This window comes from Mus caroli, unplaced genomic scaffold (assembly GCF_978045245.1).
Source record: "Mus caroli unplaced genomic scaffold, Mus_caroli_1 scaffold_7, whole genome shotgun sequence".
Taxonomy (NCBI): Eukaryota; Metazoa; Chordata; class Mammalia; order Rodentia; family Muridae; genus Mus; species Mus caroli.
The window spans coordinates 111,344,946-111,357,466 of NW_028227262.1; the positions used below are offsets into that span (position 1 = coordinate 111,344,946).

The window sequence follows — 12,521 nt, forward strand, 5'->3', positions numbered from 1 at the left end:
GCCTCCAACTCCCCTTCGCAAAGGATGCTGGCCTTGATCTCGGCCTTTTCTTGCCCCCACCTCCCAGGTGCTAACATTCCAGGCGCGCGCCACCAGGCTGGGAGAACCACTTCAGCAGTTTACATTCTTCGCAGCCCTCCCTGTTATCCGTTATCTGCCAGGAACCCAGGAGCCAGGAATGTTGCAGGGGCTCAGGCCCTGCCTTCTGAGGCCCGGCCCCCTACAGCTCGCAGGCTCCGGTCGGGGCCGCGGCGGGGAGGAGCCTGGAGGCCCCGGGCTGGCGGGGACGCGCTGGCGGGCCATGGCGGACCTCACTCTGTGCGCGTTCCTCACCAAGGTGCTGTGTGCTCACGGCGGCCGCATGTTCCTGCAGGACCTGCGCGGCCACGTGGAGCTGTCGGAGGCGAAGCTGCGGGCCGCGCTGCGGCGCGCGGGTCCAGAGCGCTTCCTGCTGCAGGAGGTGGAGCTGCGCGACGGCCCGTGGGACGCAGAGGCCGAGGTGGCGGCGGGCGAGGGCGCGGGCTCAGGCGGCGGCGCCACGGCCTGCAGGGTGATGGCCGTGTCCTCCGCGCGCCTCTGCGCCCGCTACCAGCGCGGGGAGTGTCAGGGCTGCGACCAGCTGCACTTGTGTCGCCGCCACATGCTGGGCAAGTGCCCCCACCGCGACTGCTGGTGAGGGGCGGAGTCCTCAGTGTCCAGCGGGGCAGTGGGTGCGGGCGGGCGGGACGCGCCCTCCGGATGCTTCTCGGCGAGCCTGGTTGGGATGGGACAAAGGCCTTCGCGCTGGCCGCCCCTGTGCCGAGAGAAATAATATGGAAGGTCTCTCCACTGAGGTTTATTATTCAACCCCCTCCCCCCAATTTGCTGTCCCTGTCCCAGGGTGCTAGGATGTTCCACAACAGCAGCCCGGTTGAATCCGTGTTGCCACTTTTAAGTTCACTTATGCCAAATGCCGCTTGAGGGACACCTAGGGGCTTCATGGCCCGCGGAACTTCTATTCCCTTCTCTCCCTCCTTCCATAACTACAGCCCTTTACGCGCTTAAAAAGCTGGTGTCCAATCGCAGGAAACTGGTGGCAGGATGGGGTGAGGGCATAGTGCTGCATAGCCCAAGCACCCCTCCCAAGCCCAGGGCTTTGCAGCAATCCGGGAAGCTTTCTGGTGCTTTCTTTGTAGTGTTGGTGGACAAAGCGTTGTTGGCCTGAAGATTACGTTTTAGTCACTACAAAAACAGATAAGTAATCTCAAAAAAGCCTGAGGGTAGGGTACTCACAGAACAGGGAAATGACTCTTGGAAGCTGAGTTGCCTCGAATTGTTTTATTAGTACTTGGGGAATTCACTTGTAAATTGGAAATGCCCTAGGCAGAGTTAGACCCACCAGCCTCTTCCCTATTCTTGACCCGGCCTCCTGACTGCTCTGAACTCTTCTAGGTCTACCTGTTCTCTGTCCCATGATATCCACACACCTATCAACGTCCAAGTCCTGAAAAACCGGGGGCTTTTTGGCCTCAATGAAGGGCAGCTGCGAATCCTGCTTTTGCAAAACGACCCCTGTCTTTTCCCAGAGGTGAGTCCTTGAGAAGTCGCCATCCTACCATCAACTGTGGCAAGGCTTTCTCTCACTGATGTCTATCCCTCGATGTTTGTGTTCTTTTGTTGGGATAGGATCTTAAATAGCCCAGGATGTTAGTGAACTTGTTATTTAGCTGAGGCTAGCTTTATGTTCTGCTAATCCACACCCCTTCAAAGGCGAAGGTTATAGGGAGCCAGCTCCCACCACCACTTTAGATGTTCATTTTAATTGCTTTTAAGTACTATGATTTGGTTCCAGATACTTAAAAACTACCCATTTTTATTTGCTGGAGTGGTAAAAATTAACACATTTGTTTCTATTTATGTGAATTTATTCACAAAATAATCATCTCAAATTTATGAGACTACCCATAAAATAATTTTAAAAGATTTATTCATTTGGGGCTGGAAAGAAGGCTCAGCAGTTAAAAGCACTGGCTGCTTTTCCAGAGGTCCTGAGTTAAATTCCCAGCAACCACATGGTAGCTCACAACCATCTGTAATGAAATCTGATGCCCTCTTCTGGTGTGTCTGAAGAGAGCTACAGTGTACTTATATATAATAAATAAATAAATCTTTAGAAAATCTTTAGAAAAGATTTATTTATTATGTATACAATGTTCTCCCTGCATGTACACCTTCACACCAGGAGAAGACACTCATTGTAACTGGTTATGAACTACTGGGATTTGAACTCAGGACCTCTGGAAAAGCAGCCAGTGCTCTTAACCTCTGAGCCATCTCTCCAGCCCCCTATAAGATTTTAATCTGGCATGATCGTTGTAGACATTCCTGTCAGAGGCAGGAGGAACAAACACTTCCATCCAGAATGTCTCTTTCTACAGCCTGAGGTATTTTCTTATCTTTGAGGGACCTGAGCCCTGATAAAATCAGATCCATGGCTTCAATGCAGGAAAGAATTTTTGGGAGAGCTCATATGAAGTAGGGATTATTAACAGACCTTAAAAACTGGATATATTTACTGGTGAGTTTTTTCGGGGGTGGGGGGGTGGGGGTGGGAGTTGCATATAGGGAGTAGTGTAGCATCTGTGTGGTAGAGCATCCCTGTAACCGCAGCAGCAGAGAGGGGAAACATCTCTGAAAGTTTGACACCTGCCTGGTCTATAGAGTGAGCTCCAGTCCAAATAATTCCAGGCATCGAAACCCTGTCTTAAAAAACAAACAAAAACCCACAGTGAATCAGTTCACCAGATTAGATTAGCTATTGTCAAAAGAGAAAAAGAAAGAAAGGAAGGAAGGAAGGAAAGAAGGGAGGGAGAAAGAGAGAAAGAAAGGAGGGAGAAAAAGAAAGGAGAAAAAGTAGACAGTGTGATGGTGCAAACCTGAAGTTCTCTAGAGGCTAAAGATTTGAGAGTTCAGGGCCAGCCTGGGCTACACACCAAGAGCTTCACTTGAAAATGAAGCAAACCAAAAGACAAACCCAAATCAAGATAAAACAAAGATAAATTATGGCAAGGATGCTGAGAACTCTCATACATGAAGCAATGAGTTTTGGAGGTTTTTCAAAAAACAAAAACAAGCTATGCTTGGCGGCTCACTCTTGTAATTCCAACACTTGGCTGAGACAAAAGGGTAACAACAAATCTTGTCTCAAAACAAAACCACAAATCCCAGCACTCGGGAGGCAGAGGCAGGCGGATTTCTGAGTTTGAGGCCAGCCTGGTCTACAAAGTGAGTTCCAGGACTATACAGAGAAACCTTGTCTAAAAAAAAACAAAAACCAAAAAAAAAAAAAAAAAAAAAAAAAACCAAAGCACAGGGACCAGAGGGGTAGCTCAGCTCCTAGAGTACTTGCCTAGTATGGGCAAAGTCCTGAGTTCAAGCCTTGGCATCGCCTAAAAAACAGGTTTGGAGGCATTTTTGATCCCCCTGTCTCCCTAAGGTAATTACAGCCATGTCCAGTTTTATTCAGTGCTGCGGATCAAACCAAGACTCCATGCACATTAGAGAAAGCTCTCCTAGCAATCATGTTGGGCAGCTTACCTATCACTTTGGCTCTGGGGGATCTGTGGGCACCTGTACTCATATGCATATAACACCCCCCCACACACGCACATCTTTAAAAAAGAAAAAAATACAGGCGTGGTAGTATCCATACCCCATAGTCATAATGGTGGAGAAGAGAGACAGGAGAACCCTGGGGCCTGCTGATCAGCCAGTCTGTCTGAATCAGTGAGTTCTAAGTCCCATGAGAGACCTCGTCTCAAAAAAAAAAAAAAATGGAGTATGACTTAAAAGGACACCCAGTGCTGACCACTGGCCTTCACACACATGCGCACATCCACGTGCCCTTGCCCCAAAGATGCCGTTAACTTCTCTTTTGGTACCGCTATAGTTTATTGGCTTACAGGTAAGAGTGAAAACTATTGAAACCTTGCTTCGCTTCTGCCCCAGGTCTGTCAGATGTACAACAAAGGTGTCGATGTCCTTTATGGCTACTGCAGCCTCAAGGATAGATGCAACAAGTTTCATGTGTGCAAATCCTTTGTGCGGGGTGAATGCCCCTTTCAGCCCTGCAAACGCTCCCACCAGCTCATCCATGCTGCCAACCTCAAGTTGCTAGAGGACCAAGAACTTAGTGTTTCAAGCGTCGTGAATTTCCAGATAATCTCTGTCTACAGACATAAGAAGTTGCACAAGATGCTTGAAGAGAAAGGTAAGCATCGATCGGGACCTCCCAAACATATGTGACATCACATAGGCAACCGCATTACCTGCAGACCTGTTGCCAAGACAACAGGCACCGTATTCCCAGAATCCACTTGGCTCACCTCTCACCTTTACCTGTGTTACATCATTTTCCGTATAAATAAGGGGAATGCCCCCTCACCTCTCTTTTTTCCCCTTCTCTTTTTGCTGCCACCTTCCTCCCTCTCTGTCTCTCCCAATAAACTTCTTACACGTGGAACTGTTTGGGCCCAGGGTGCCATGTTCAGACTCCGAGCCGCTGTTTTAACCCATCACCAAGAGGCGTGGAGCGGCGAGGTGTGCTGAGGTTTTCTGATCTGTGGAGGAGGAGGAGGAGCAGTGAATGGATTTCCTGTGCTAATTGCAGCCTTTTCCTTGGAAAGGTTAAGACTGTCAACATTTTATTTGGTTGTTACTTTATTTGTTTGTGTTGTGTGTGAAGGCAGCCCAATTTGTTATAGGCTAGAAAACTTACTCTGAGTCTTAGTGAGAACAATATGGCTACTCTGGTCGGGACACGTGGAGGCTCGGAGCAAATGTGAACCTCTCCTGAGTTCGCTGTAAGGCTGCCTGCCTATGGCGGCCTCTCGAACTTCTATAGCTCTGGGAAACTGTGTGTCTCAAGGCCCCACCCCACAGCAGCCAGCAGCTAGTTGGGCCCATGTGGGCCAACAATCAGCTGGGAGGATGAGAAAAATGACTTTACAATAATGGTTTTTTCTGGCCAAAGAATTGTTTTGGGCACAGCTAATATTTAATTACCAATGAATATAATTAATAACAATTATAAAAGCTTTCTTATTTTTTGCAAAACCTTTTGTAGTAAACTAAAACCCTAAGTAATAAAAAGATATTGTCTCTGAATCTTTTGGGTGAGAGCAAGGATTTAAAGTAAACTTCCCTTGAGAAGCATTAGTTAATAAAACATTTTCCACTTAGGGAACAATATACACTGAAAGATTAAAACTCTTGGCTTCTTGTATAGAAGCAGAAGTGATAAAAATTTCTTACATAATGTAGATCAATATTTAGCCATATATAGGCAAAATATTTTAGTTATTACAAACTCACTAGAAGCAAAACCTTTACAATCATTAAGATGCAAAGGAGAGAGAAAATGAAACAAACTTTCAGATTTATAATAACTATATAAAAGGTAGGCAAACCAGGTTGTAATGTCTTGATAAATTTTACGGTCTGATTGACTCTTTATAAACTATGAATTTGAACTTCATTAAAACAGCATCTGGCTAGATCTGCAAAGAATTATTAAGTTTCTTTTGCAACATTAACTTTGGGAAAGTAAAACCCAATCTCAAAACAATTAATTACTTATAGAATTAATATTAGAAGTATTACTATCATATTACAAAGTTTGACTGCCAATTAATACCTATGAATACATGTAAGCTTTAATGCTTTAATAAAGAGACATTGCTTTAAATCTTATCTTAAATTCTACTTTCTAGGATAGGAACCACATTAATTATTATCTCAACTAGAAATATCCTCAGAGACCCAGCCTCTTGGCCTGCCTTATGCCACGTGTTGGAAGGACTCTAAACTCGAGTTATCAATTTTAAGACTAACCATCTGTAGCAATGTAACAATTATTAATCTTAACCCATAACTTATGAGCTGATAGTGAAAACTCGCAGAGCACATTACCAATAAAAAAAAACCAAATGAAGACCAAATGAAGCAGTTACATTTAGACCAATCAGAGAATATTAATTTTTCTAGCTATAATCATGGAATAAAAATCACTTTATCATTTGCCAAACACATTAATCACGATTGTAGAGAACCCACCAGGAAAAAACCATTTATCAGCTTTTTTACCTCGAAACTAAGAGGCTGTAGGGTCTCCCTTTTTGCCTATAACGAACAGTTTTTCCAGCAGGGACCCTCCTGCCATGTGTCTGTTTCCTGGTTGAAGCACGTGGCAGCTCTCGGCTTTGCAGATAAAGTATTTTAGCCATCTTTATTATCCAACATAAAACATAGAACATTCATTCATTCAGACTGGAACACGAACATACATGAATTGAACACGTGCACCAGATTGGTGCACCAGACATTAGACAAAGACACAAAAGGGACAGAGTACTTCTGCTGTAAAGCCCAGAGAGAACAAAGCATGGCACTCCTGAAATTTCTCTCTGCTTTTTGGGACATTTTCCTCCCGCATGATGCAGTTTTTAACTGCGGCCATCTGCCTAATTATTAATTTCCTTTTAATAAACCCTTTCTTTTCTCACGCCTAAAAATGTAGCTTCTGGGAGCTACGACTAACTGCCTGTTAAGTTCCTAGCTCCTGATAAGCCTCACTGCTGAACCTAAGTGAATTAGCGCTCAGGTTAAACGCTGTTTCAACTTAGCCCATACCGACCTTCTGTGGTATGGATTTCCTTTAATTATTTTCTTCTATGGAGCTCCAAACCAGCAGTGCTTCTTCCAAATGTTCTCTGCCATTTCTCAGTCCCGCGTGGGCGCCAGATCTGTTGTGTCCGGCCAGCGGCTCACATGTCTGGCTTCTAGTCTGGAGAGGCATCTTGGAAACCTGGAAGAGAAGAGGGGGGCTAGGTGTCGCGAGAGAGAGACAAAACCAAGACAGTCAGTCTGATCAAGGTTCAATTTTACTATTTCCGACACTCAGTTATGAAGCAGGGGAAGGGGCCCGATTCCCGCCAAATCATCTTGGAGTAAAGTTCCAGGTGAACACCTGATAGCTCCGGAACTGCTAGTTGGCAGGCAGCAGCAGTGGGTGTGGCAGGACAATAGGGAGGCAAGCTCTGCCCGGATGCTCTCTAACACTGAAACCTGAGCAAACAGGTTTCAGACTGAGGAGGGGAGGTTACAGTTCTCCAACGCATAGGTGTGTATGAAGGAAGGAGCCAGAGGAAGCCAGAGGAGGGGATCAGATCCCTGTGAGGTCTGTGAGGTGCTTGCAATTACAGCAGCAAATTCTTCTAATCACTGAGCCCTGGTCTAGCCCCAGCTAACATTGCATGATACGGAAATATGATTTTAACCAAAGAAGAGAAGACTTTTGCCAAGTTAGAGGATTTGCCCAAGTATTTGAGCATGGTAGCTTCTGGGCAAATTGGGAGCCAAGAATTTGGTAGAATAATCTTAATAGCTCAGCTGGGAACATGGGAGGGAAATGGCAGGTAATGTACACATGGCTTGCTTTTGTGAAATTGAACTAAAGTTTGTCCCTATTTTTATTTTTAAGTGATTTTTGACCACATTCCAGGCAACAGACTAGAAATAAAACCACACATCTAAAGGAGTGCTGGAGAGATATCTCAGCAGTTAGAGAACTTGTTGCTATTGCAGAGGACCAAGGTTCGATTCCCAGCACCTACATGGTGGCTTAGAAATTTTATTATTTATAAAATAATAGAATAGATGCTGGTGCGAAGGCTCAGCAGTTAAGAGCACTGACTGCTTTTCTAGACGTCCTGAGTTCAGTTCCTAGCAACCACATGGTGGCTCACACCCATCTGTAATGGGATCTGGTGCCCTCTGACAGTGACTTATAATAGTTACAGTGTACTTATAAATAAAATAAATAGATCTAAAAATAATAATAATAATAATAAAAAGTTTGTCTTACCCACTGTTCTATTGCTGTGAAGAGACACTATGACCAAGGCAACTCTTATAAAGGAAAGCATTTAATTGGGGCTGGCTTATGATTTCAGAGGCTTGCATCATCATGGCGGGGAGCATTGTGACAGGCACAGCAGGCATGAGAGAGAGAGAGAGAAAAAGAGAGAGAGGGGGAGAGAATGCCTGAGAGAGAGAGAGTAAGGACACTGGGGCCTGGCATGGGTTTTTGAAACCTCAAAGCCCGCCCCCCAGTGACATATTTCCTCTAGTAAGCCTGCAGCTCCTAATCCTTCTAATCCTATCAAAGAGTTTCACTCCCCGGCGATTAAGCATTCAAATGTACGAGCCTAGGGGGACCATTCTTATTCAAACCAGCACAAAGTAGCAAGGAGATCCACTTTGTTATAACTCTTCAAGCCCAGTTACAGAGAAAGTGCTGATCTGGCTGTGGGCAAACTGGTTTTAGCTTACTATCTTTGTTCACTAATTTAATATCAGAAACATCTCCTCAAGCTGCCCTTAGTCTTTCCGACTGCTTGTTTTAATTTATTTACTCCCCCCACCACCACCATTCTACCCCATTCCCTCCCATGTTGCTTCCAACAAGGTAGGATTAAAACAGAAAGCTTATCTCTCTTCTTCCTTTCAGACCACTCGGCTTCTACTGAGCAATCACAAGGCCTTGGGAAACAAGGAGCCCTCGGGGCTGTGGAAGCCAGGCCTTTCCTCCCTGGCCGTGCTCAGTCGCCCAGGAAGCCCCAGTAAACCTGAACGAGCTTCGGAGGACGTGAGAAGCCCCTGTCCATCTTGGAGGATCAGAAGCAAGACTTCTGCTGAGCTGCAGTTTTTAGCCGGTCTTTCTCTCCCTCACTTGGTATCATTGGCAACTGTAATACCTACCTCACAACTAACTGATCACCAGGACCCAAGGTGGAAACGAAAATACACTTGCAGCTGAGGGTGGAGGTTGGACCTGGAGCCGGCCAAGAGAGGATAAATTCTGAGCACGTAATCCAGGGTGAATACTGAAGCTGTATTCTCTCTCTGCAGCCCCTGAATGCCTTCGAGCCTCAATGGAGGGCAGGTTTCTGCTGCCTGCTAGGTCCCGCTGGTGTTTTCTAGACTCCATTTACGTAGCTTATGTTGTGGACATCACAGTTTGTGAACTCTGTATCGTTTGTTACTTGGGTTTATACTTAGTTCCTTTTTTGCACAGAATTGTTAATATAAGTTTAATCACCTCCCTTATTCTGGAATATTTCATACTCCTAACAGTGTTTGAATGTCTTATTTTGTATCTGTGCAGTATTGAATTTAAAAGCCAATTTGTACCTTTGCTTGGCTTGTAGGTGCTAAACAATACTGTTTTCTGATACACATTTCTTTAACTGTCTGGGTGGATAACCTCTGTCCCTGCTTTCTGTGTCTCTTGCTTGATTTTGTGAATTTCCCATGTTGCATTTTGTGGCTTGGGCCCTCTGTGCTGTCATCAATACTGTGTTCATAATATTCAAGTTTCTGGGTCCATCCTCAGTCAGCAACCCAGCTAATGATCTTTGGACTCTGCTCGGAGGTTTCTACCTCACCCCACCCCTCTCTCATCCTCTATCGAGCCTATCAGAGCTCAGCTGCTCTGTGTGGTTCACTCCTTCCAGTTACTCCTTCTGGTGTGGATGGGACAGACCATCAGGAATCCATATATACCTTGCCCATTTCGTGGTCTCTCCCTCCCTCCTCCCTCTCCCCTCCTCTCCTTCTCCCTCTCTCTCCTCCGTCCTCCCTCTCCACTTCTCCCTTCCCTCCTCCCTCCTCCCTTCCTCCAGCCTCTCTGTACCCACTCATCCTGTTGTTTTCAGTGTGTGCTTTGCTGATCTTTGTTGTGGTCATGTTCCCCAATGTAACTGTGTAAAAAGATTTGTGTTTCTTTCCATAACGTGACATTTGAGAAATAGGAGCAATTTAGTAAGTTTTCATAAAGCCAAACTTACCTTATTTGGAGAAACTTTTATCATGATACCAATGGATCAAAGGAGAGGAGGGATGTAAAAGTGTCCTTTCCAAACCAGTTTCCTCTTAGTGGACAGTGAGCTCACGGACTTAGGGCTTCTCACCTCAGTTGTCAGTGACAATACTTCTGAGATTGTGTTTTACATTCTTTTCTTTCTTTTAAAATTCAAGTTGTGACTTTTTTTTCCTAGTGGTATTTGTGTGTGTGTGTGTGTGTTTATGCGTTGGGATCAAACCAAGGGCCTTGCCCATGTGAAACAAAGTCCTCCACCAGCAAGGTATATCTAAGTCCTGGGCTAAACTTTAAAGTAAAATTTTAGTCCGGTCCCAGTGGTGCAGGCCTTTAATCCCAGCACTCTAGAGGCAGAGGCAAGCAGATCTGTGAGTTCAAGGCTGCCTGATGTACAGAGTGAGTTCCAGGCTAGTCAGAGCTGCACAGTGAGACCCTGCCTCAAAAGAAATTGCATTTAATTATTATTACTATTTACACTCTGTCATTTTCCTATATGTATTTTGCTGTAAGCCATCTTAAATCCTTGATGGGATGGGGTGGCTCAGTGTGTTCCCTTTCCATCAATAGACGTGGTAGCTCTTATAGTATTGCTTTCTCACGTGTCTCACCCGCATGCTCTCAGATACGGTGTCCCTGGTCTGTAATCATTGTTGCAACATTTTATTCAAGTCCATAGTATTTCATTTTAAGTTTTAGTTCTTTTGGGAATTTAGTCTACAAAATTATCTTTTTGTGTATATGATACTGGGAATGGGCCTGTGGCTCATGTGCACTAGACACGTGTGCTCTACCTCTGAGCTGTATCCTCAGCATCAAATTATGTTATGTAATTGTTATCAGATCGAGTCTGGCTGCTCACCCCATGCTGGGCAGATAAAGTTAAGAGATGTGGTACTGAGGGAAGAGGGTGGTTTTATTCACAAACCTTCGTAGAAAGGAAGGATGGGGGTGTTTGGAGCCTGTCTCGCTGGGGAACTAACTTGAGGTCAGTTTACACTAGTGGGTGATTGCTGACCTTGGGCACTCTCTTGCGGTGCGTGGGCCAGAGAAAGCGCAGCTCTTTGCCTTGTCTTGAAGTGTTTTCATTTCTTCATGTCTCAGAAACAGAGCAGTGTTTCCTTGGGCTTTACTTTTCAAATTAGTTCCACAGCACACAGTGAACTGACTTCCTGGGTGGAGAGGTCCTGAGGCCCCAACTTGTGTAATGAGCGAACTAGGCTCCATGATCACACCCCCAACCGTTAGTTCAAGTGGAGCCTTGCCACTTTACTGCACAAACTTCTCTAGCTCTATCACGAGAATTCTCTGAGGAATCGCAATCGGTTTCCCCCACCTCATTCTGAGACCGTTATCCAGTCATTTGACTTAAGACAAGTTATTAATTGTCCTTATTATCTTTTCCTCATTCCATGGCAAATCTGTTACCAAGTGTTGGAAGTTCTTTCCCCCTCAGAAACCTAAACGGTCAGTTTTCCTTACCTCTCTCCACCTTCAGACGCTGCCCTGGTGCACACCCCCACCTCTCACTGCCTTGATATAAACACACACACAAAACTGTCACTGCCTTTGTGCACACCTCTCTTATGTATTTCATAGGCACATTACTCAATGATGTCCAGGTTAATTGTTGAGTTTTTTGTTTCTTTGTTTTGTTTTTGTTTTTTGGTATGAGGTGCTGGGTAGGCTCTTGTACCCATGGTAGCCATGGTAGCCGCATTTAAATATTGATATAGTTGGCCTTTGAAGATTTCATTTACTCTTTCTCATTTATTTGTTGACACGGTCTCATGCAGCCTGGGCTAGTCTCAAACTCACTATGTAGCTCAGGCTGGCCTTGAACTCCTTATCCCCTTGCCTCTATCTCCCATGTGGTGGGGGAGTAGGTGATGCTACCACATCTCTAAAGTGGCTCGTGTTTCCCTGCTTTTAATCACGTTTTACTTATTTAGTATACGTGTTTAGGCTTACGGATGTAGTGATGTGTGTGGTTCGGTGATGTATATGTGGAGGTCATAGGTCGCCTCCCTGTTGTCAGTTCTCGCCTTCCATATGTGGGAGGTGGCTTTAGACTTGTAATCCTGCTGCTCCTCAAGTGCTAGGGTCACAGGTGTGGGACACACCAGGCTCTCTCCTTTTCTTCCTGCGTCCATTCCGGCTGCCTGATCTTTTGGAAGCAAACCTAAGGATATTTCAGTTCTGTTTCTCCTGCCGAAATTTTCATCGGCCTCCATCACGCAGGGCAAGCATCCTACGTTAGGATGCACGGGGCAGAGCAACAGGTAAATGGGGGTAAGGAAGAAGGGCTGTGGCAAGCTGTCCCGACAATGATGAGTCCTCACTTTGGGTTTCCGTCGGGGGATGTGGACCCAGATCTCCATATTGTTCCGTTTTTCAGAAGAAGCCAGAAGTACAGATTTTTGTGAGATATGACTTTGGTGATTAAGTATTAACTTTTTTGGTTGAGTTTTAGAAACAAAAGATTAGAGTTTGGTGTTGTGGAACATGCCTATAATTCCAGCACTTAAAAGCTGGAGGCAGAAGGAGCCAGAGTTGAAGGCCAGTCTTCATAACACAGTGAGTTAGAGGCTGGCCCAGCTACTAG

General features: G+C 45.3%; 1 protein-coding gene across 1 annotated transcript; it reads left to right on the top strand.

Annotated features, from left to right (window-relative positions):
• Positions 1-178: 178 nt before the first annotated feature.
• Positions 179-10,180, top strand: Zc3hav1l (ZC3HAV1 like). The gene is made up of 4 exons (XM_021165813.2): positions 179-672; positions 1,432-1,567; positions 3,988-4,249; positions 8,549-10,180. The coding sequence occupies exons 1-4, from the start codon at positions 179-181 to the stop codon at positions 8,662-8,664; spliced, it is 1,008 nt and encodes a 335-aa protein (XP_021021472.2). The 3' UTR covers positions 8,665-10,180.
• The last annotated feature ends 2,341 nt before the right edge of the window (positions 10,181-12,521 follow it).

Coding starts and splice junctions, on each gene's coding strand:
- Zc3hav1l (XM_021165813.2), top strand. CDS start 179: ATGTTGCAGGGGCTCAGGCCCTGCCTTCTGAGGCCCGGCCCCCTACAG. Junction 1,568..3,987: donor ACCCCTGTCTTTTCCCAGAG/GTGAGTCCTTGA, acceptor CTTCTGCCCCAG/GTCTGTCAGATGTACAACAA. Junction 4,250..8,548: donor CAAGATGCTTGAAGAGAAAG/GTAAGCATCGAT, acceptor TCTTCCTTTCAG/ACCACTCGGCTTCTACTGAG.